The sequence below is a fragment of the Nipponia nippon genome, unplaced genomic scaffold (assembly GCF_047370975.1).
Source record: "Nipponia nippon isolate SJK-2023a ecotype South Korea unplaced genomic scaffold, ASM4737097v1 scaffold_18, whole genome shotgun sequence".
Taxonomy (NCBI): domain Eukaryota; kingdom Metazoa; phylum Chordata; class Aves; order Pelecaniformes; family Threskiornithidae; genus Nipponia; species Nipponia nippon.
In genome coordinates, this window is record NW_028262334.1 from 578,043 (window position 1) to 600,012 (window position 21,970).

Genomic DNA, 21,970 nt, shown 5'->3' on the forward strand with positions numbered 1-21,970 from the left:
GTGCGCCGCGGGAGCAGCGGCGCCGCCGGCCACGGGGAGCGGCCCGGGGCGAGCCCAGCCGCGCCGCGCCGCGCCGAGCCGAGCCGAGCCGAACCCAGCCGAGCCGAGCCCAGCCACCCTGCGCCGAGCCGAGCCCAGCCGCGGGGCGGGCGGGGCGCGGGGCCGGGCGGCGCGGCGGAGCCACCTTAACGGCGAGCCCCGCCCCGGGCCGCGCGGCGCTCATTGGCGCAGCCCCGATGGCTGAAATTCATCGCTGAAATGCAAAACTTGTTGCTGCTCCGCCAGCGCCGGGTGAGAGCGAGGGAGCGCGCAGGGGAGCGCGGCGCAGCCCTCCCAGCGCCCGCACGCAGCGCCGGCCCCGCCGCCCGCCCCGGCCCCGCCGCCGCCGCCGGAGCCCTGCGAGCCGCGGGCAGCGCACCGCGGGCCGGCGATGCGGCGCGCAGCTCCCGGGCGCCGGAGCCTATGAGCGGCGGCGCGCCGCCCCGTCGGCTCTCGGGCAGCGCAGCGCGGCCGGCGCCGGGCGGCAGCGAGCGGCGAGCCGCCGGGGTGAGCGCGGGCGGGCGGCCGGTGCCAGCGGCGCGGCGGCGCGGCAGGATGTGAGCGGGGCGGCCGAGCGGCGGCCGGCGCGGCGGGGAGCGGGACGGCGGAGCGGAGCGGCGCGGAGCGGCCATGCCCTTCTGAGGAGCCGCGCAGGATGTTCGGGCTGGAGCAGTTCGAGCCGCAGAGCAGCAGCCGGAGCGGCGGGCAGGCGGAGCGGGGCTTCGGCCAGCCCGGACTGAGCATGAGCGCGCACTTCAAGGCGCCGGCCTTCCCCGGCGGCGGCCCGGCGGCGGTGGACCCGGCCCTGGGCGCGCTGGGCGAGCCGCCCCTCCTGGGCATGAACATGAGCCTGGCCGGGGACGCCTACGGCTTCCCGGGCCGCGGCCCCGCCGAGCTGCACGGCGGCGGCATACAGCCGCCGGTGCACGGCTTCTTCGGCGGGCAGCAGCCGCACGGCGGCCACGGCGGCGCCCACCACCCCCACCAGCACCCCCCGCACTTCGGCGGCAACTTCGGGCCCGACCCCGGCGCCTCCTGCGTGCACGGCGGCCGGCTCCTGGGCTACAGCGGCGCGCTGGGCGGGCAGACGGCGTTCGCCGACGGCTACGAGCACATGGCCGAGAGCCAGGGCGGCGAGGGCTTCGGGCAGCAGCGCCCCGGGAACCTGCCCGACTTCCAGCACCACAGCGCCGGCGCCTCCAGCCACGCCGTGCCGGCGCCCTGCCTGCCCCTCGACCAGTCCCCCAACCGCGCCGCCTCCTTCCACGGGCTGCCGGCGGCCGGCTCCTCCGAGCCCCACGGCCTGGAGCAGCGGCGGCTCCCCACGCAGGGCGGCGTGGACTCGCTGGAATACAATTACCCCGGCGACGGCCCCGCCGGCCACTTCGAGCTGCCCGTCTTCTCCCCGTCGGAGCCCGAGGGGCAGCTGCCGCACTACGGCGGCGGGCGGCAGGTGCCGGCGGGCGGCAGCTTCGCGGGGGCACCCGCCCTGCCCCGGGCGCCGGGCATGGCCGTGGCCAAGGCGCACCCGCCGCAGCAGCACGGCGTCTTCTTTGAGCGCTTCGGGGGGGCGCGGAAGATGTCCACCAGCCTGGAGCCGGGGGCCAGCGCCAGGCACCCGCTGATGCAGCAGCAGCAGCCGCCGCCACCGCAGCCGCCGCAGCAGCCGCCGGGCTTGCTGGCCAGACAGAACTCCTGCCCGCCAGCCATCCCTAGGCAACAGCAAACAGAAGCCAACGCTCCCAACCCCAACCTGCAGGACAATGGGCCCATAATGCAGAACCAGCATGCACAGTTTGAATACCCTATTCACAGACTGGAGAACAGGAATATGCATCCCTACACTGACCCCGTGTTTAATATGCAGCACCCTCCTCCGCAACAGCCACCAAATCAAAGACTGCAGCACTTCGATGCCCCCTACGTGAGCGTCGCCAAGAGGCCACGGTTCGACTTCCCCAGCAACCCTGGCGTCGAGCGCTGTGCGTCCTGGGGCAGCGGCATGCACGGCCCCGCCATGGAGAGCCACCTCTCCCCGACGGCCTACCCTGGCCTGCCGGGCGAGTTCACCCCACCGGCGCCCGAGGCCTTTGGGGGGCCGCTGGCTCATGGCGGCCCAGAGCACCCAGTGCTGGCGCAGCGCCAGAACGCAGCCCTGGTGATGAAGCAGATGGCCTCACGCAGCCAGCAGCGCCTGCGGCCGCCCAGCCTGCAGCAGCTGGGGCACCACGGCGAGGTGGGCCCGCCGGGCGGCCTGCCGCCGCCCACCTTCGAGCGGGAGGCCGGCAGCGGCGGCCGCAGCTTCGACCCACCGGCACCGCACCTGGCCCCTGACAGCGCCTGGTTCGCGGGGCCGCCACCGCCCGGGGAGCTGCTGCCGCGGCGCATGGCGGCACCAGGGCTGCCGGCCGAGGCGGCCCCCCATGAGCTGGGCCTGCAGCCGGGCGGTGCTGCCGTGCTCTTCCGGCCGGGCGCTGGTGGGCTGGGGCTGCAGGAGCCGCTGCGGATGCCGGGCGAGGGGCCAGCTCAGGCCCTGCCCTCGCCCGGTGTCCACCCGCCTTTTGCGCCCGCCATGGGTGGCCTCTCGCAGCTGCAGTCACCGGGCAGCGGCGTGGCGCTGCCCAGTGCCCCTGCCGAGCGCCGTGGTCCCGCCGACTTTGCCGCCCAGCCTGGCTTCCCCTTCGCAGCAGCAGCACGGCAGCCGGCGGCCCACGGGGCCGCACCCACCCTCAGCGCCTCGCCGGGTGCCTACCCACCGCCCCCACCCGAGTTCCCCCCACCGCCACCGCCACGGCCTGCCGCCAGCAAGCTGGGCGCCCTCTCGCTGGGCTCCTTCAGCAAGCCGGCCAGCAAGGACAACGTCTTTGGGCAGAGTTGCCTGGCCGCCCTCTCCACCGCCTGCCAGAACATGATAGCCAGCCTGGGTGCCCCCAACCTCAACGTCACCTTCAACAAGAAGAGCCCGGCTGAGGCCAAGCGCAAGCTCAGCCAGGCCGAGCCCGACCCGCCGCCGCCCGCCGCCCCGGACTACTTCCCGGCGGGGCCACCGGCGGGCGGGGGTGGCACAGGCAAGGCAGCGGGCACTGCCCCGCTGCTGCCTGCCGAGAGCAGCCTCTCGCCCGGCTACGCACTGGAGCCGGCGGGCAGCAGTGAGGGGAAGGCGGGCGGCGGGCGGGGGCGGGGCCGCCGGAAACGGGACAGCGGGCACGTCAGCCCCGGCACCTTCTTCGAGAAGTTCTCGGCCACAGAGGGCGGCGGGGCTGGTGTCAGCCCAGGGCAGCCGGCGGTGCCGGCGGCGGCGGGGGGCCCGCCGGGGACTGCGGGCACGGAGCGCGGTGGGAGTACCCCCCATGACAAGCCCCTGACCTCGCCCTCCTGGGGCAAGGGTGGTGAGCTGCTGCTGGGGGAGCAGCCTGACCTGATGTCCTCCCTGGACAGCGGCATCCAGAGCGTGACCAAGTCGGACGGCAGCTCACCGCATGTGGACTTTCCTGATGAGGTCAGCACCAGCTACGGCAATGAGGACGAGGTGTCCTCCAGCTCTGACAACGCCGCCTCCAAGCCCACCCGCAGCCCACTGCTGGGCGGCTCGCCCAAGCTGCCCCGCGGGGAGCACGCACTTCTCAATGGACAGAAGCCCCTGGCCCTCGGCCTCCTCAGTACGTCTACCTCGACCCCCGACAGCTATGGGCTCAGCACCACAGCGGGCGCCCACCCCGGCACGCCGGGCATGGAGCAGGTGCGGACCCCCACGAGCACCTCGGCCCAGGACGAGATCCACCCCCTGGAGATCCTGCAGGCGCAGATCCAGCTCCAGCGGCAGCAGTTTAGCATCTCGGAAGACCAGCCCTTGGGGCTGAAGACCAAGAAGGGGGAGTGTGCGGGGCAGAACGGGGACAGCGACCTGGGCAGCTGCTGCTCAGAGGGCGTCAAGGGTGCCATGAGCACCATCGACCTGGACTCCCTGATGGCGGAGCACAACTCCACCTGGTACCTGCCCGGCGAGAAGGCCCTGATGGAGGGGCAGGAGGAGGACAAGCCCATGGCGCCCTGGGAGAAGCCCAAGCCCACGAACCCCAGCAAAGAAGGTATCAGTTGTCCCGCGCGGGCACCGGCCCACAGGGGGACGGTGGGCTGCTCAGAGAAGGGGAGGTGGCGGACCTCCGGCCCTGGGACGCCAGGCGCACGCCGGCCCCAGATCTGCTCCGCCCCTGGTGGGGACCGCGGTGGGTGCTGGGTGCCTTCCTGCACTGGGCTGGGGCTGCGGGATGCCAGGTGGCTCTGCTGGGGCGGCCAGCAGCAGGGACGAAGCATCTGCTGCCCAGCCATCCCCGGGTGACGGTCGGCCCCGCAGCGGTCTCTGCTGCCAGCCCCATCCCTATTGTGCCTCCTGGGGAGCAGCCGCTGAGGGCTGCGGCAGCCCAGGCTGGCAGGGGCCTCCCGTCAGAGCCCTAGCTGTGCTCCAGGGCTGGGGTGCCGCGGAGGGGGGCTGCAGGCATAGGGTGCTGAGGAGGGGGTCCCTGCCGAGCCCTGTGCCGGCCAAGCCTTCCAGCCATTTCCCCCAAACTGTTACAGGATCTTCCTAAACCGTGAACACACGAATTTGTTAGTGGTGCCGTCCCTCTGATTCCAGGTATTTCCCTGCTTGCATTAAGAGCCTACTAACAGTGCGATACCGAACTGAAAGGCTCTTAGCGTTTTTTTTTCTTTAACAGAAAGGCAATTTGAAATAAGGCTCCGGGTCTGCTGGTATAAAACTTGCTTAGTTGACAGATGTTTAATTTTGACATTAGTTGTCATTTTTGATCCTTCCTCGTGTCCAGGGGTCATCATAATTCCCCAAGCTCAGGAAAAAAATATTTTAATGGAAAGCCCTCTATTATAAAAGCTGTTTAAGATAAAGATGATTATAAATTCAATTGGTTTCTATTTTATCTTATCAAAGCCATATTTTCCAAGCCGCCTGCCCGTGTGTGTGAATATTACAATAGATGCACGTGCATGTACCTGCTGTATGAATGCACGCAGGCAATTTTTTGATGTGCTATAAGTACACGTGCGTAATTCACGCAATATAAACTCATTATGCATGCCTAGGAAAGTTGATGTTTTGGTGCTGCTAGTGTAGTTCGAAATTGTTTTCATTACGTCTGGTTGTACAGACTGACTTTTTACAGTCCTCTGCATTTAGTAATTTCGCTCAGAAAGGTGTTGGGAAAATCAGAAGGGAGCTGGTTTGAAAACTGGGCAATTTCCTAGCTCCAGTTCTGGTTGGCTTTCCAGCTTTGGCTTTCTGAAGCGTGAATCCTAGCCCCCACGGTTTGTCTCTTTGTTCATGTTTAATGCCCAGCGCAGGAGACTCTCATTTCAAGCGGGAGTGTTTAGCATGCACAGCAGACTCTAGGAAGCCCATCAGCATTCTCCATGCTTCACCCAGGCAAGGACATAAATTGGTTTGTTTGGGGCCCTTCTTTTCCATTTTTAAATGGAGTTGCACACAGCATCCTTCCTGGCCCCTTCTCTTTTATTGTTTCTTGTACACAACATCTAGATCTGACTGGATCAATAGCTAGTTAGCACAAATCACAGTTCCTGTCACTTCTACCTTGGCAGACTCGAACACACATATATATATACACGTTCTCTCACAACACACACACACACGCACCCCCCCCCCCCCCCCCGTTATGTGTGCACTCTCACACACACGCACGCATACAGGTACGCAGATCTACAGACCATGCTGTATTTAGAAATAGATTTTAAAAGAGTAACTTATTCCATAGATCTTAATTTCAGGGATTAAAAAAAAATCCTGAGCAGTGATTTAATCCTGAACAGAACATTTATTAAAAGTGTCATTTGGCTTAAAATTATGTATATTTTTGTGTATATGTGTCATACGGAGCGATGCTTTCTTTAACGTCTTTAACAGCACTCCTACGTTCACTTTGATCACCGCTGTTCTTAGTAACATCTAGTGAAATAAGTAATTGCTTTCTGGTCGCAATAACCACAATGTTGCTGTTAAAACAGTTCATCACTTGGAAGGAAAACCATTTAATCGGTGTTCCTATATAAGGACATGTTTTAGTATTTCAGAGGCTTAACATAAAATAGCAAACCAGTTTTACAACAATGCATAGAGGCACTCGTTTTGTTTCACACTTTAGTCACTTGAAGGATTTGAATGGGCTGGTTCTTCGGATGAGGAAATTCATATAGACCAGCGGAGAATTTACTTTAACTGTTGTTGGGAGTGATAATGATACAATAGGTGAGACAAAACAGGCTGTTCTCCTCAGTTAGCAGAAATAATTTAACTTCACATTGCCATTACCCCCAAGTGTTTGAAACTGTGTTTAAGAAAAGGCTTTATTTTTCCAGAGATGGAGATTTTAAACCTTTCCAGTCGACTGGGATTTGCATCCATGGTATTTGTTCCAGCAGTTCCCCGGTGTACATGTGCAGGGTGAATGCGCACGCTTCAGACAGCACTCCTCCAAATTTCAAGCAGTTCCTAAATGTGCTTTATACTGCGCTGGGGGAGTGTTCACCATTTCGTAGTAAGGTGGAATATTATTAAGAGTGAGATTAGTTGTTAGACCCAAGTTCCCTCACCAACACACCAGCATTGTTGGTGGGCTTCTTAATTACACCTGCCGTGATGGGAGGGAAGGCGTTGGGTGATTTATTCCTATTGTGGCACAGCCGCGATCTCCACTGGCTGCTCTGCGGGCTCCGGGCAGGGCGGAGGAACAGGCGGTGGGTGTCGGTGGGCGCGCTCCCCCTCGGCAGAGCGCTGGGTTCGGCGTCCGCCTTCCCGCTCCTCTCCTCCCGCGGCACAGAGCGAGCGGGCCCAGGAGCGGAGGCTCCAGCTTCGCTGCCGGCCGTGGAGGGGCAGCTTTGGAACAGACAGGCTCCCAGAAACGCAGCAGAGTCGGGAACTGTTCAGATACTCTGTTAATGCCCGGATTACTGGGGGAAAACAACTTGTTTGAGTTGTTTTAATGGCTGGTCAGATTCCTTATAGCTCATCTCTTTTTTTTCTCGTAATGGCATTAAAATGATTTGCTAATATCTAGTAGTCTGTGTGACCTGTGAGTTTTAAAGGTAGATGGGAGCAGATAACGTTATTTCGGACACCTATGCCATAGGTGCCCATGTAACATGTACACACCTACATCATTTAGCGATAGCCTTGAGCGAGTTCTGTGCATGTGTCCACATTTTGTTTCTGAATTTAACGTTATTCATGCTAGCTGGACATCTCTGTTCGCTGAAATGCAATTTTCCATAAGGACTTTTCTCTGATACATTGTTTCTTGTACTAACACGTTTTATGCGAAGTGGCAGATAGTTTTTTTTCCCCCAAAATGCTTTCTAGAATTTCATGTTTTCTTCTGCCATGCAGCTAGAGCTGGGAGTGAGATATAATAATACTGAGTCTAGAGAGATTGCGTTGACTTCCAACAGCACAGCTCTAGCTAACAAAGAACAACCAGGTGAAATTCACTTAAAAACCTGGGGCCAGTTTAATGGGGTTTTGCTTTGCCTGGTTTGACTGAACCTGAACAATTTCCCCTTCAGTGAAATGTTGATTAGTATTCTCTGGAAACCCAGTGATTAAGTTCTGGTGGGCTTTTGTTTTTAGTTTTTAATTGAAATTTTGAAGGTCCCATACTGCAGATGTCAGGTAAAGACATCCATACGTAACCTAGAACCATGCAGGTGTTGATTGGAAAAAATGAGAATATATTCAGTTTCTCGGTGGCCGTTGGGCTCGTCTGTCGGAGCTGATGGGCACGTGCAGTGCAGCACGGTTAGTTTTCATCTTTGAGTTTTTGTTAATATTTCATCGTAACACTGAATCTGTCATTTGAATGAGCCAGCAGGCCAAAACTCTTGACGAAGCCGTATGTAATGTTTGTAAATTACTACCAAATACATTAACAGAGGTCAAATTTGGTCCAGATGCGGCTAGGAGCCTTTGTTTTCTTTTTCTTCCTAGTATGTTCTGCTGCGTGCTTTTATTTTAAATACTGCTAAATTCTTTTAGTGGCTTTACCAAAGGACTAGGTTTGTTTACTGAGTTTGTCAGACGTCTTGTGAGGTATTTCAAACACTTAAATATCACTGAAAGCAATATGTGATTTGGAACGGGTTTTTACTCTCGCCAGGGTTGTTGGAAATGAGTTCACTGATGAAGCTCAGCGCACTTTGCAGCGATGGATCTGTGATTCCCGATGCTGCTTTGTTTGCTTGAAAGGGCTGTTAAAACTTACACAAGGAATTTTAACAGTTAGTGAAAAAATGCTATTACCTTTGCCAAGAAGTTACGTGATATACCCCACAGATATGACATACACATCTTTAGTAAAGGATCTGGATTAGCATGCAGATTTATGAGGAAAGAATACTCCCGTTGCATAGCGTAGGAGAGAGTTCAGTGTGCGTTAGATTTGGGTTTAATATGGTCTTTTAAACTCTTCTGACCTCTTAAAAAAAAAATGGAGAGGTTGCCCCTGCTTGGCTTGGCTTCATGTGAATGACAGTAATCCTCTATTGTTTACTTTGACCGACTATAATTTTTAATATTTTCTACAAGAAAATGGTCCTGTTTAGAAATGTTTTCCTTTGTTTTATAAACATTCTGCAGCAGTGTGTTTGTAGACCTTTATGGCAAATATTAGAGAAGGCAAGGGGCAGAGTTTTCAATATTATTTGCTATTGCTGCTGTAATGCACTAAGATATTTAATGCAGAAAGTGTGTGAATTTATTGGCATTTCAGTAACTACCGTAACCACTCTGTTTGCCTTTACATCCATCCAACTGTCTGTCTATTATTTGGTCTTCAGATTTACCTGTTCTGCTCATTTTAGTGGGCAGTCTAGCTGTATTTGAATTAATGCAGATCACCAATTTCGTTTGCATCATGATGCTTTCTTTTACCAAAGTCTGTTATTTTATAACGGCACGTTTCGTTGTGAGGTTGGTTTTAGCTGGGTTGTTTTGTACACGCTTAGTGTGGGAGAGTGCATGAGACAGACTTTGGGGGACATATTTCTTGAAATCGGTGTGTGAATGTGCTCTTTACATATGATGTAAAAGGAAATGAATTAGACTTAATATGTAGATATGAGCTTAGATGAGAGCATAGATTTGTTCTGTTCTGTGATGTATTACACCATGTCTGCTCTTAATTTTTAACATGCAATATCTGTTTTTTTACCAATGACCTAGTGGAATGCTCTGCCATAAAACTGCAAATAATTTTTTGCTAAATAAAGTTATTAATCAGCAATACCTACAGATACAGTTTGTTGTTACTTGTATAGAGCAAAGGATAAGACATTAAACAAAAGTCTAACCTAAAAGTATATAGGCTGCTTTTATTTGTAACAGCTGACTCCCAGCTTCTGCAATGTTCTGTACCAGGGAGAGGTTTTGGTACAGCAAAATGTCTTTATGTGGCCATATAAAATTTTAGTACTAGACAAATTACTGTACATTTTTAGTCTGTGGTTTCTTGCGTATTTCTGTTAAATACGAGTAGAGTATCCACAGAAAGTGTAAAGCCAGCTCTAAAATGAATCTTCAGGTGGCCTAACACACACTTTTTTAATGCTAAATTTACTGAAATATCATAAACAGTTTAATTACGTAATTCCTAGAGCCCACTGAGAATATGAAGAGAGACCAGTCAAATCGTGATTAGTGGGATCCTTCCCTGTTTTGTCACTAGCATAAAATATATCGTCTTTATCGTGTTTCGGGCTGGAGTGCTTCGTATGCAGACAGCATGGATAACGTGCGTCAGGCGCCAGATACCTGCCTGTCCATCGCGGCCGCTGCTCCAGCCAGCAGCTGGCTTTCTGTCAAAGTGGTCTGGTTTTTCCATTGAAAAATCTAAGCCCTTGAAAACAACAAAGTTTGCACTTGTAAATACATGCATATAGTTTGCAGGAGATTTTTAAGATTGATGTGTTGGGTTTTTTTAAATACAGAATTATTCTTCTTTAATTTCTTTGAAGGGTGTAAAAGAGAGAGCTTCCGTTAATGAGGTATATTTGGAACATGGTTTGCTTGTGCACTTCCTCAGCATCAGTTCTTGGGTAAGGGGCACAGGGTAGGGAACCCTATGGAAATTAAATCAGTGAAGCTGTGGAATCTTCCAGGAAATTCAAGGTCCGCCCTGACTTTCCTGATCATGGTTAGATTTCTCAACTTTTAAAATGTAAATCTGAAATTTTGCTATTTGTAGATCCAGTTTGCATGAAGTGATAACCTAACTAGCTTATGTAAAAATACTGATATTCCCTGTAGTTAGCTGCTTTTCCTTTGCGAAACACTTTTGTGTTGGTGTGGTTAAAACATTATGGATTATTAGTGACCTTTTTTAATGCAAAGATTTTTTTTTTTTTTACAAATTTAAATATATTTTATGGATTATGTGCCAGTGTTCCAAAGTCAAATGCCGTTTAAATTTAAAGCTGAGAATTGAACAGCTGGAGGTCTAATCCATTAATTTTTACAAGCTGACTTTCTTAATACTTCAAAGAGAACATCTTCGATGATATTGCTTTGCTACTCCCCTCCTCAGCACCCCTTCTCCTCGTCTCCCCCCAACACCCTGTCTTCTAAGTCTTCATGTTCTGCTCATCTCCTGGCAAACGACAAAGGCATATGTATGCAGGGAATGCATTTTCCTTAGTTGATGTAGTAAGTTGTAAGACTTGATAATCCAGAAATGTACTCTCTTAGTGTTGCACTTTTTGTCTATACACTGATGCAAAAAATATTGTGGTTACTGTTTTTCTAGTAGTCTTCTCCCCTGTACTTGAGTCACTTTTTGTAGCAGTACAAGCGTTATCATAAGAGTATTTGTGTTCAGCAGCCGTGTGTTCTTGGCTTGTGCCCTTTTGAGACACCTGATTCAAACCTAGAATACATCCCTTTCCCATAGGATTAGGTCTGATCCATGCTGGCAATTTAAAAAAAAAAAAAAATTCCAAGTTTTTTCTCACCCCTGTTAGACAATAACTGTTTTATCGCATCTTTATGATTTCACTCTCCAAGATGCACATATGTATCAGTCATGGGAAGCTCCTGAGAATGAACTGTTTCTCATCTGCATGCTTAACTTCTGCTGGGAGTCTTTAGCTGTGCAATTTATGTCTGTTTGTTTTCAATTTTAGGAAATCTATTTGTGTCTGTTTAGTATTTTAACGTAAAAACGCAGTGCCGTCTAAATTTTTATTAGCTTTTAAGATTTGTCTAAAAGAAGCTTTTTTCGGTTTGGTAAGCGGAAATCTGGTTATGTTTAAGTGCTGCTTTGATAGATTTTTTTTTTTTTTTTACATTAAAATAAATACAGTTTATTTGAGTTTAAGCACAAACAACACGTGTGTGCTCTCTGAAGGGCTGTGCTAGCTCTTTACTGCAGTGTTGTGTTAGGGCCGGTGCTGCAGCCTTGCTCTAATGGCCAGTTTGCTTGAACTTATGGATATTTATCTTTTCTTTTTTCTTTTCCCCTCTGTTTGGAGCATTTAAAAAACGAGACAAGGAAACTGAGTTGCTACCTTTTTTTTTCCTTTTAACTCTTTCTTTAACTTTTTAATTATTTTAACTTCTTTTACCTTCAATTCTGACCGCTGGGCCTTTAGGACTTGGTGCTCTTGATCACAGAAAAGGCTGTAATCAGTCAGTCGTTGGGAGACAGCATTTTTTTCTGATAAAATATAAGTTTTCAGAGTTAAGTCTGCATTTAATTAATTTTGTGAATTAGTATTCACAAAATATTAGAAAGCATTTGTATTGCTAATAGAAAGATCATCCTGAGGCTGAGGAAGCACAGTTAATTGAAAAAGCAGCCATTTGTAAAGTGAAGAAAATTTTAAAACATTTCATACCCTAATTAAGAATATACTCCTGATTTAAAATTGAGAATATTAATTCGCTGTGTGAAGCAAATACACTAAAAACCCCTGGAAACAGTCATATCCTTCCTTCCTCCTCTTAATCCTCTCCCAAAATGCAGTTTAAGAAGAAAGGCATGACTTTTTTTTTTTTTTTTTTAAATGTAGCCTGAAACCATTTTGCTAGAAAGATGTAAATTGATCTATTAACATAGGAAATGAAGGCTGGACTGGGGTTATTAACTGGTCAGAATTTTAGGATCTCTTTCCTAGAAAAATCTTCTATTTTTTGGGGGGTGGGTATAGTCTTCCTCTATAACGGGATTTTAAAGCCTCTTGGTCGTGGGTAAGAGAAGTCACAGGAAGCAGGGGATGCTGTAGTTTAAGGATGTTTAAGAGACTCGAATGTGAATGCGTTGCAAGCAGGGCTGGGTCCCCGGGGACCGGGACTGAGCGTTCCCTCCCATCCACTGCTGGAGGTGATGCTCCGATTGCCTGTCGGGTGAAAACAGGCGGAGAGGGAGCGTCTGCCTGAGTGTTCCTGTCTCCTGGCTAGATGGCACAGTCGGTCAAGTCATTACCATTTCACTTATGGATACCTGGGTTTATGTTTGATTTAGATCGCGGTGGAGTCCATATTCAGGTCGTACTCTATTATTATTTTTATTATTTAAGATCATATTTATTGCACCATAAATTGACATGGTGTTTTAGAAACCTGGGAGATGTTCCCACTGCTAAAGATTTACAGTCCAAATGAGATAAAACAGACGTTGTTCAGCCATGCGGCTGCCAGTTTAGCAGGGACTGGCTTGCCAGTGCCCGGTAAACCGGCCACCACGTGGCTGAATGACCGCGGTGCCACCAGGGCTTTGGCAGAGGATGCAGGTGGGGAGCACGATGGGGTCCCGCACTGGCAGAGCCGGAGGGACCCTGGGGACGAGCCTTGGGCACTTGGGTGCCCAATGAAGGCTGGCGTGCCAGGACCAAACAGTGCCGGAATGAAGCGTGGTTAGGAAGTACATGTGGGCAGTGCGTGGAAAGTGGGAAGGAAGAGCTGAGAGCATCTTGTCCCACTCCGTAATCTCATTTCTGTGTTGATTACTTCTTCCTCTGGCGCATTTGGTGGGGACGGTGCAGCTGTACAGCCCTCCCCGGTGCGGTGTTTCTCCTCTCCTGGAAAAACAAAAAAAAAACCAGTTATGGCACTTCTGATCCAGTGTGTGAGTGTATTTCTAAATTAATTTCTCAGTCTGAGCAACGACAAAAGAAACTGAAATGATGTGGAAGTAGTTTGATGCGAGGTGAGTTTTCACCTCCTCCAGACGCCAGAGCATTACCACGGGTGGGTGAGGGGAGAGGAGGGTCCTCCCCCAGCAGGACCTGACCGAGGTTTCAGCTGTCCGGTACTTCACAGCGCTCTGGTATGACTTCGACCGAGAGTGGTACTGATGTAATATTGCTAGAAACAGGGTATCCCTTAGACATGTAAGGCAGTCACTTTTTGCATCCAATGTTACAGGTATTTTTGATCTGACTCACTTGTTTTGTTAATTTTTATTAGTGCCAAAACATTAGGCTGAAAAACTTTTTTTGCTTAGTCTGAAGAATAGCCCAAATTTCATCCCAAATACAGTTTTATAAGGAAGAAAATAATAAATGTGCCTATTGTTTGTATTCTACAAAAAACCAAAAAAAAGGAATTCCCCAGTAATCGTAATAAAGATTACCACAATCTATGAGACAATCATTCTGAAACACTTTAAAAATAGTATTATCATTCAAAGTGCAAAGCAGCTGGTATTTTATGATGGAACAGATTTTATTGTTGCTGGATATAGGGTCAAACACTTGCAACACTCTCTTGATTTAAACAAACCAAAAACACGAGTGCTTTTGTGAAGATAAAATCAGTATGGTTTGGGGTTTTTTTTGCTGGATGCTGTAGTTCCCTTCTCTACCTCTAAATATAGGCACATGCTGTTCTTTTTATGCTGGGAGAAAAAGCTAGCATCCCAACTCCCTGCGCTCTCTCTACCACGCCGTCGTTCTAGAGGCAGAGGCAAAAATAGGACTGTTTCAAGTGTAATTAAAATCTCATAGTAGCTATTTTGAGATAGGCAGATCACCAAAAAAAGAGAGAATAGCAAAAGATTTCTTCGTTCTGTTTCTTTTTTATTATTATTATTTGCCATCAATGGGAAGTTTCATACCATTGTCTGTTAATTCGTTGTACTGTCTGCAAAATGGGTATGAATTGAGATGGCTCTAAAGCCGCACTGGGGTACGGGGGCAGTTGTCACAGGAAAAGCTACAGGGAGCTCGGGGGTAGCCTTGGGTATTTATTTATCTTACTTTTAAACTTTGTGCATACGAAATAGTATTATGTATTACATGATACAATGATTTGTTCTGTAGATGAATCAAGTTGGTATACTGTGTCCTGATTTTACTTACTTGAGCTGGGGTGCTTACAGGAATTGCAGACGCGGATTTGCTGTTTGCGGCTGTAGGGCTCCTGGGTGCTCCGGGTTCCCGGGGGAGGCTGCCGTGGTCCGGGCTCTGCCAGGGCTCCTGAACGTGCAGCTGAATGCCTGGCTGCTGGTGTGGTGTGGGGGTCCGGCTGCTGTGGGCTGACAAACGCCGCTTTGGAAATGTGGGGTTTTTAACAAAGCTATGAAGTTTTACTCCAAATAATTACCCGAATGCTCCTGTATTTTGTGTAGCTTTTTCTAGGGTGGTTTATACCAATGATGCCGAAATGTTTCCGTTGCAGATAAGAATAGATTAAAAATCTCTTCCTTGCATCAGACAAGTGTGAGCTTCAGGAGCTGGAGAAACATGCAGTTGGAGAGATTGTGATACAATTACGTTTTTATGTCTACCTATTAAGCATAATGAAGGGTTGGTTGCTGGCCTTAAATTTGGAAAGAGCTTACTGTAAAGCTTAAAACAGAAGTAGATTCCTGTAATTACTGCTTTGCAGTGAGGAGTACGGCTAGGTAAAGGGAATAAAAACTATTCATTGTCCAATTGTATTTCCATAACTGCTGCACTTTTAAACATCTGTTTTGAAAGATAAAATTTTTTGTTATACTAATTTTCAGAAGTAAGCTAATAAAAGCCAATGCAGGAAAAAAAAAAAGAGGTGAAGAATGTCAAGTGAACAATGCTTAGAAAATACACAGCTTCTTTCGTGAGCCCTGCTACATTATTTGGAGAATCAGTTGATTTGTTTATTAAACACAAGGCTGGTATACTGTTTTGGTTTGTGTTTACTGGAGTTTGAGATATTTGATGATAAAATTTAGAATTTTTAAAACTTCTAATTTTGTGTTTGCTTTTATTTGTACTAGATTAAGCAAACCTGGTAAGACATGGTTCAGTCAGTTCCAATTCTGCTTTTGCTTTTACTTGACTTTATTCTTATTGCCTGATGGCAATATATCAGGCAAACTTGGATCATAGTGTCAATTGTTTGAAATTATTGTTTAGATTATATTCAGTTTCAAATGGTATGAAACTATCTGTAGTGAGAAATGAGCATTTGTTTATGATGATAAAAATAGTTTTTCATAGCCTACATTTTTTTTCCCTGTATGTAATAGTAACTGTTACAGCTCAGAATATCCCTGTGCAGTTTTTCAAAGTGATAATGTGGCACCATTTTGCTCTTTGTATGCATTTGGGACTGCATACTACATTGAAGAGGAGCTGTTTCTGCTTCATGCAAGGAAGAAGAGGGGAAGACCAACCTTTTCTTGTCCCTTAGGAAAAAAAACGTAAAACACATCCTTTTCCCTTTCCCCCTCAAAAATCTGGCTTACATCTTTTAAGATGGAGAGTTTTTTCCTTTCCTTTTCCTACCATCTTTTAAGATGTGCCGTACTTGCCTTTCTCCTCCTTCTTGTGGAGCTTCTCTTGGAATCTGTTTTAAGGAGTTATATTTGAAATGTTCCTGAAGGCTGCTCCTGCTTTCCACAGTGGTCAGGCCCAAATAGAAATGTGAAAAGTTCCCATTACTGAGCTGTAAAAGAATACTGTAAATGGGTTATGCAGAAAAAACCATTTAGATAAAAATGCAATTTTCCCTTCCACATACACTGCTAAGAATTAATAGCACATTCTTCCTAAATGGGTACTTCTATATTATATTTTCACCTTAATGAAATTCTTTCCAAAACAGGAGTGTTTCATTTAAAATTTTAGAGCAAAATTGATCTGTCTTTATCCTCAGTGCTTCCCCCCCTTTAGTTAAATCTCACTGGAACGACTACTGTGGGCTGAGTACTTTATGGAAAATAAATGTTGGGTTCAAAGGTCAGTGTCACAATTTGACTCTCCATCCCTTCACAGGGTGTACGTCACGGGGCACTTCTTATCCGTCTGATGTCACATCTGGATTTGTGCTTTCTGATGGCGTGGTATGTGGTGTGCACACCAGCTGTGTTCTTACTGGCTCTGCTACTCAGCCTGTGGCCACCACGCAATGGAGGCACGAATACCTCACTTACCAGGTCGTTTTTGCCAGAAATACTCCAAAAGGGAGAATGGCCAAGCCCAGGGTTATGTGGCTGCATCACGGCCTCTGCCTGCGTCAGCCCAGTGTGGGTTCATGGTTGCACACCGGGAGCAGCGGTGGTCAGCCTGAACACGGCGTGACCTGGCAGCACCACACAGCTGCTTGTGAAAACACACAGGCATTATTTTTAATATGTCCCTTTTCTCTAGAAAGTAAATTTAAAAAAGAAGAAGGAATCCTCTGTGGTGGCAGTGAAACCGAAGCCGAGATGTCCCCTGGAGTAGTTGGTTTGCCAGAGGACGCTGCAGAGGAGCCGCGTGGGGCGGCTCTCTGGCGCTCGGCACGGCCCGTGGCACCAGGAGGAGTGCTGCTGCCGCCCTGGTGCCAAGCCGAGCAGTGGGGCATGTCCCACCGTGCTTTTGGCTAGTGGCATGGGAGGGGTGGGCGAGAGCTGCATGTCCTAGGGGGCTTAGTCCCTGTGGGACACAGTGCACAGCTGGACCTAACTTTGGTGAGGGTGACTTCAGTCCATCTGCAGTGTTGGTGTCTCCTTGCTGTTTTCCTTTTGGAGCAATCATATCTCAAAGAGGCCCTGGTGCGTGGCTGGCTCTGGTGCTGGCTCCATGCATGTGAGAGCCGAGGTGGTTTTTTCTTCCTCCTGGCAGCCCCTCCCTGATGCGCAGGAGCAGCTCCGGTAGCAGTGAGCAGTGCTGGTCCTTCCCTGGGTGCAGGCATTCCTGAGACAGCCAAGCGTACTGGGGTTATCACAGCCTTTCCAGCAAGTGTGCCGTAGTCATAAACAACCAGTCTCAGGCAGCAGAAAACCAAAGCACATATTCATGCTTTTTAACGGTTTCCTTTTTAATAAAACAGTTTTAATATAACGGTGAGAACAAAACTGTACTGTAGGAATAGGGCTAATGGAAAGATTCCTGCTTTAAGCAGCTATTCACTGCTGAGTTGCAGTGGGGGAAATGCTTTTATTAAATAAATTGTTTGGTATTTTCATAGTATTAGTGAAATGGTTCCCATGTATAAGCAATACTCGTAACGATGGAGACACAGATAGGAGTTGATACAACTCAAAGTCTCTGTGTTCAAAATAAAAATTACTTTGGCAGTAACACTGAGCAGCCTTTTGCATCCATTTTTGTGACAAATTACTCTTCAAGGGACTCTGTGCTTGGGATATCCCCCAAAACATGAAATGTAGGAAAAACATAAGTCCTTATTTTCTCAAAGCAGTTCTGATGCCTGTAAAAGCACTCTGGAGCTCTTCTCCATAATACTGTCTGAAAATATATTTTTTGGACACCTTAGTTGAAACCAAAATCTAGCTGGGCTATTGCAGGCATCCTGCATTGGGGTTTTAATGGCTTTTTTTACCCAGATGTTGCTTTCCTGCCTGTGTTCAAAGGGTCTGCTCCTGCACAACTGCCTAACTGCAGCCAGTGAAGGTAATGCTGCTGCCTTAACCCTTGTGTGAGCATGGTCAAATAGAAGGAGATGGTGCTTGTGACAGTCCACGTGTGTTTGTTTGGAAAGCTGGGGAAGAACTGCCAAGTAAACACTCTTGAAAATCACCTTACGCACTTGTCACGTGGGTGATTTAGTGCCCAGACAACCAGAAGGTGCCTGATGCCGCCTGTGCACACGGTGCAGGCGGGACGGCGAGGTTCGGGCCGGGGCGGAGGCAGCTCCTGTTCTGACAAACTTTTTCCTTTTGGGAGGACAGCAGTGAGCCATTCAAAAAGACGCGTCTTTTTCAAACTCAATAGGTGGGAACTCTGTGTGTGCTGTGGGGCAAGGACAGTCCTCGGCAGGTACCCCGGCAGCCTTGTGTTCCCTGCCGCCTGCCCGGTGCCACCGGAGGACAGACAGACGCACGCTGGGCCCATCGCTGCCCAGTCGCCGTTTCCTGCACAGCGTTTGCAAGGAAACAAATGGCTTCGGTGGATTCTCCCTCCCACCGATGGGCAGATTACTGGGAAATGGATCACAAAGTTCTGCGATTCATTATTCAAAATGTGTTCTCGAGCTCCCTCAGCAAATAGTTACTGGTTTGTATACATTTGTGATTTTCGATTTGGGTTGATACCTTACTTAAGAGACTTGGCATCCGTTTGTTTTCTTTCTGACTCTTACTCCAAACTAACACTGAAAAGGGTATTTATAGTCAGTGAGGCTTTGACTACTTACAGTCGTCTTCTGATAGTCTTCCAATCAAAGAACAGAAAAATACTAGGCTCCTCATTAGATGGGTTACATAATAGCTATTTATTCAGTCACAAAATTTCCCTTTTGTGATTCACTTTTTGTGAATCACAGTAGTTCAGCGAAGATTGCAAATCACGACTTTTACAGCCAAATAGGCAATTCCCTGGAAGCAGATGTTGAAAATTTAAATATTTCAGTGTAGTTCTTTGTAACTTGAAAGTTCGGTATTAATGGGACATTGGGTCTTGAGTTTTTGTGTAAAATGAAATTTAAAAAAGCCCACAAAAATGATTGCTGAAAGTAACTCTGGAAGGCAAACATTTCTGAATAGTTACAGTCTGCTTTCTCAGTTGCGGTACTTGAAAATGTGCAATGTAGTGTATAGTGTTACACCGAGTGCTATATTTTATTATTACTCAGAAGTGCTCTGCAATCCTGCTGAATGTGGAGGCCCCTGCAGGGCAAAACTGCAGGCAGATACAGAGGTCTCAGTTGTCACCTGCCAGGCAGGACACATCACCGTGCAGAACTGGCTCTTCCCCTGCTCTCAAGTGAAAAGATGCTACTAAACCTGGGTGCCTAGGTCTTGTGCAGACGTTTTATTGTTAGGAAATTTAAAACTCGGTGTTTGAGAAGGAAAACACGATACAACTAGCCAAACTGTGGGCGGCTCTCAGACTTCTACGTTGGCTGTTTCATGCCCTAGGACAAGAGTGCCTGTCATTAGAAGTGTTTGCTACCCTGTGTGAATGGTTAACCATTCAAAGAGTGCTGCTTGATTCCACTCTAGGTATGAATTTCTTATGCGTCACTAATTTTTTTTTTTTTTTTTTTGCTGTTGGTGCTAAGTGTACCTGGCAGGCACCCTGCATACTCAGTTGTGCATTTAAGCATTGGTTGCTACAGAAAACTCTTGAAGGCCATTGTTTCCATAAAAAAAAATCCTTCTCATCTTCAAAGTCACTGCTGTTACAATAATTTTCTCTTTGAACATGTCAGGATTCTGTCTTTGATTATATACTGGATTGTCTCTTGTCATTGCATAATGATTTTTTTTTTTGGGTAGACAGAGACATTTTTCAGTTCATCACAGTTCATCCCTCATCCCAGTACTTCTTTAAAAAAGAGACTATGTTGAAAACAGGTATTTAGGAATATAGATCTTCAAGAAAATAACTGGGTTTGACTTTTTATTTTCCTGGGAATTTTATAAATCTGATGTCAAATACAGCTTTCTCTTACAATTTGAGCTTAGACTTCCAATATTTCTCTCCCCCCCCTTCTTTTTGTTTTTGATTGCACCAGAAATTATTATTTCAGAGATATTCTTCCACTTGCTGTTTTTGCAACTTACACTACGCAAAAAGAATAAACCTCTATAATTCTACCACCAGTTTATTCAGCTTTAGACAAGTTTTGGAAAAAAAAAGGGAATGGAAAAGGCAGTTTAGAAAATTAAATAATGCTTATTCTTTTACCAAAAAAAGAATGTGGAAAACTAGATTTTTCCATTTTGTGTGTCGCTGTTCTCTGAAGCTGGGAAGGCTTTAGAAAAGTAATGCTGGAAAAGAAAATGGGGGGAGATAAGTGAGTAAATAAGCATTAACACTCATTTTTATGGTTACTGAGGAAAAGCAAGAGAGGAAAGGATGAACTCTCATGGCCAACTTTTGAAAAATGTATGTGAAAATTAAAACCCATTCGGAACAATGGGTAGGCTGGTGTTGTGCTAGTGATGCCGCTCTGTCGGCCAGCTCTGCTGCTCAGCATCCCTGCTCCTGGGCAGCTCCTGGGTGAGGAGGTGGCTGTGTGGGAATGGAGGAGGCATGGCCACCAGCACACCCTCCCTGCGGGGTGGAGGTCAGTCGGTTGGTTGGGTGGCTGGTTGGTTGGCTGGTGGGCAAGGTGGCTGTCTGACCTCGGGGACCAAGCGTTCTGCTGCCAGACCCTCCCTGCCCTGCTGTCTCTTGAGGACTGGTTCAAACCCTTGGCAACCGCTCGCCGAGGCCACTTCCATCGGAAGCTGTTTTCTGGTTTATATGACATGTACCGGTGGTCTGTTCCAGGGGCAAGAGTTTCCATTGCTGCTGTGACGGGTGCTTGTTGGCATGTTGCAGCTCTCCAAGCGCGGCGGTGGATGAAGGCGCCCTGGAAGCGATGCTCCTGCTGAGGTGTGGAGGGATGTGACAGCTTTGTGGCAATTCATGGCTGATGGCTTAAATTGTGGTGCTCTGTACTAGTACGATGTTCACCTTGGATCAAAGGGCGGGGGGCCTTCAGAAATGGAAGGTGCCTTGGAAGGTCCTCCCGAGCCTCCCCAAGCGAAGTGAAAGCCGAGGAGCAAGAACGTTTGCAATCATCTTGCTCCGTGTGTATGTGCAGTCTCTTCCATCACTGAGTGATGTCGAGGCCACCAGGGTAATGGGAAAACTGGATGAAAATGGGGGATAGTGGAACTGCATCAAGCACCGAGCAGATTTATCCCTTGGAAAATGGATATTCTGTAAGAATGGCAGGAGACCCCAAGCCCAGGTAAAATCTGCAGACCCGTATCTGGTTAGGATTACATGTGTGCATGCTTCCAGCAGGTTGTTCTAAAAACTCATTACTTGATGGGTATATTGCTTCAGAGGGTTAAGTACGACTAAATCAAAGATGCCCTCTCAGTGGGGTTTGCCTGCGTGGTTTCATGTGATGGAAGTCCTTGCCGAAGAGTTTGTAAATCCTGGCTGTGGTTTTAAACAGGCACTTTCTGCCCTTGCATTTTGTAAGGAAAAGAGCTAAAAAGAACTTGCTGTATCTTTAAACTTGTGGAGCCTCAAAACCTCCCTGGGATGTAGAAGGGGGGAGGGACCCTTTCAGGATTAATTAAACAGAGATGTCTTGCTGTAGACTTCAGGGTTTACTGATAAACGCCAGCCCCTCACCCACATCTGGTGGTGGCTCCTATTATTTAATCAGGGCTATTACAAGAAATCTGAGAAATCTTCCCTTTCTCGTCCTCTGTCTTCCATTTATCTGTCCTCCCAACCGGTTTGTTTGTGTACGGTTAAGTTTTCCATGCCAGGGAGAAGCAGAGTGGAAATGTCAGGGGTCAGGCTGCAGGCAGGGCAGGCAGGGAGCAGGCAGCCCAGCTCCTGCAGCCTTTGACTTGCTGAGAAACCGGAGATATGTTTGTTCCGGGCGAGATTAACTCTTTCAGCACAGCTGCCTTCTGTGCAAGAAGACCTGGAGGACTGGAGGCAAGGTGGGTGCGTTAAGACACTGAGTTCA

At 48.8% G+C, this 21,970-nt stretch overlaps 1 protein-coding gene across 4 annotated transcripts in view; it reads left to right on the plus strand.

Moving 5' to 3' along the window:
- Window positions 1–316: 316 nt before the first annotated feature.
- Window positions 317–21,970, plus strand: part of MN1 (MN1 proto-oncogene, transcriptional regulator) — a 113,598-nt gene continuing 91,944 nt past the window's right edge. For all 4 annotated transcript variants that reach the window (XR_015704039.1, XM_087754446.1, XM_087754447.1 and 1 more), the window contains exon 1: window positions 317–4,127. Coding sequence is in view for 3 of the 4 variants with exons in the window: in XM_087754446.1 (XP_087610572.1) it covers window positions 695–4,127 (3,433 nt within the window). In the remaining variant the exon portion in view is untranslated. The remainder of the gene's footprint in view (window positions 4,128–21,970) is intronic.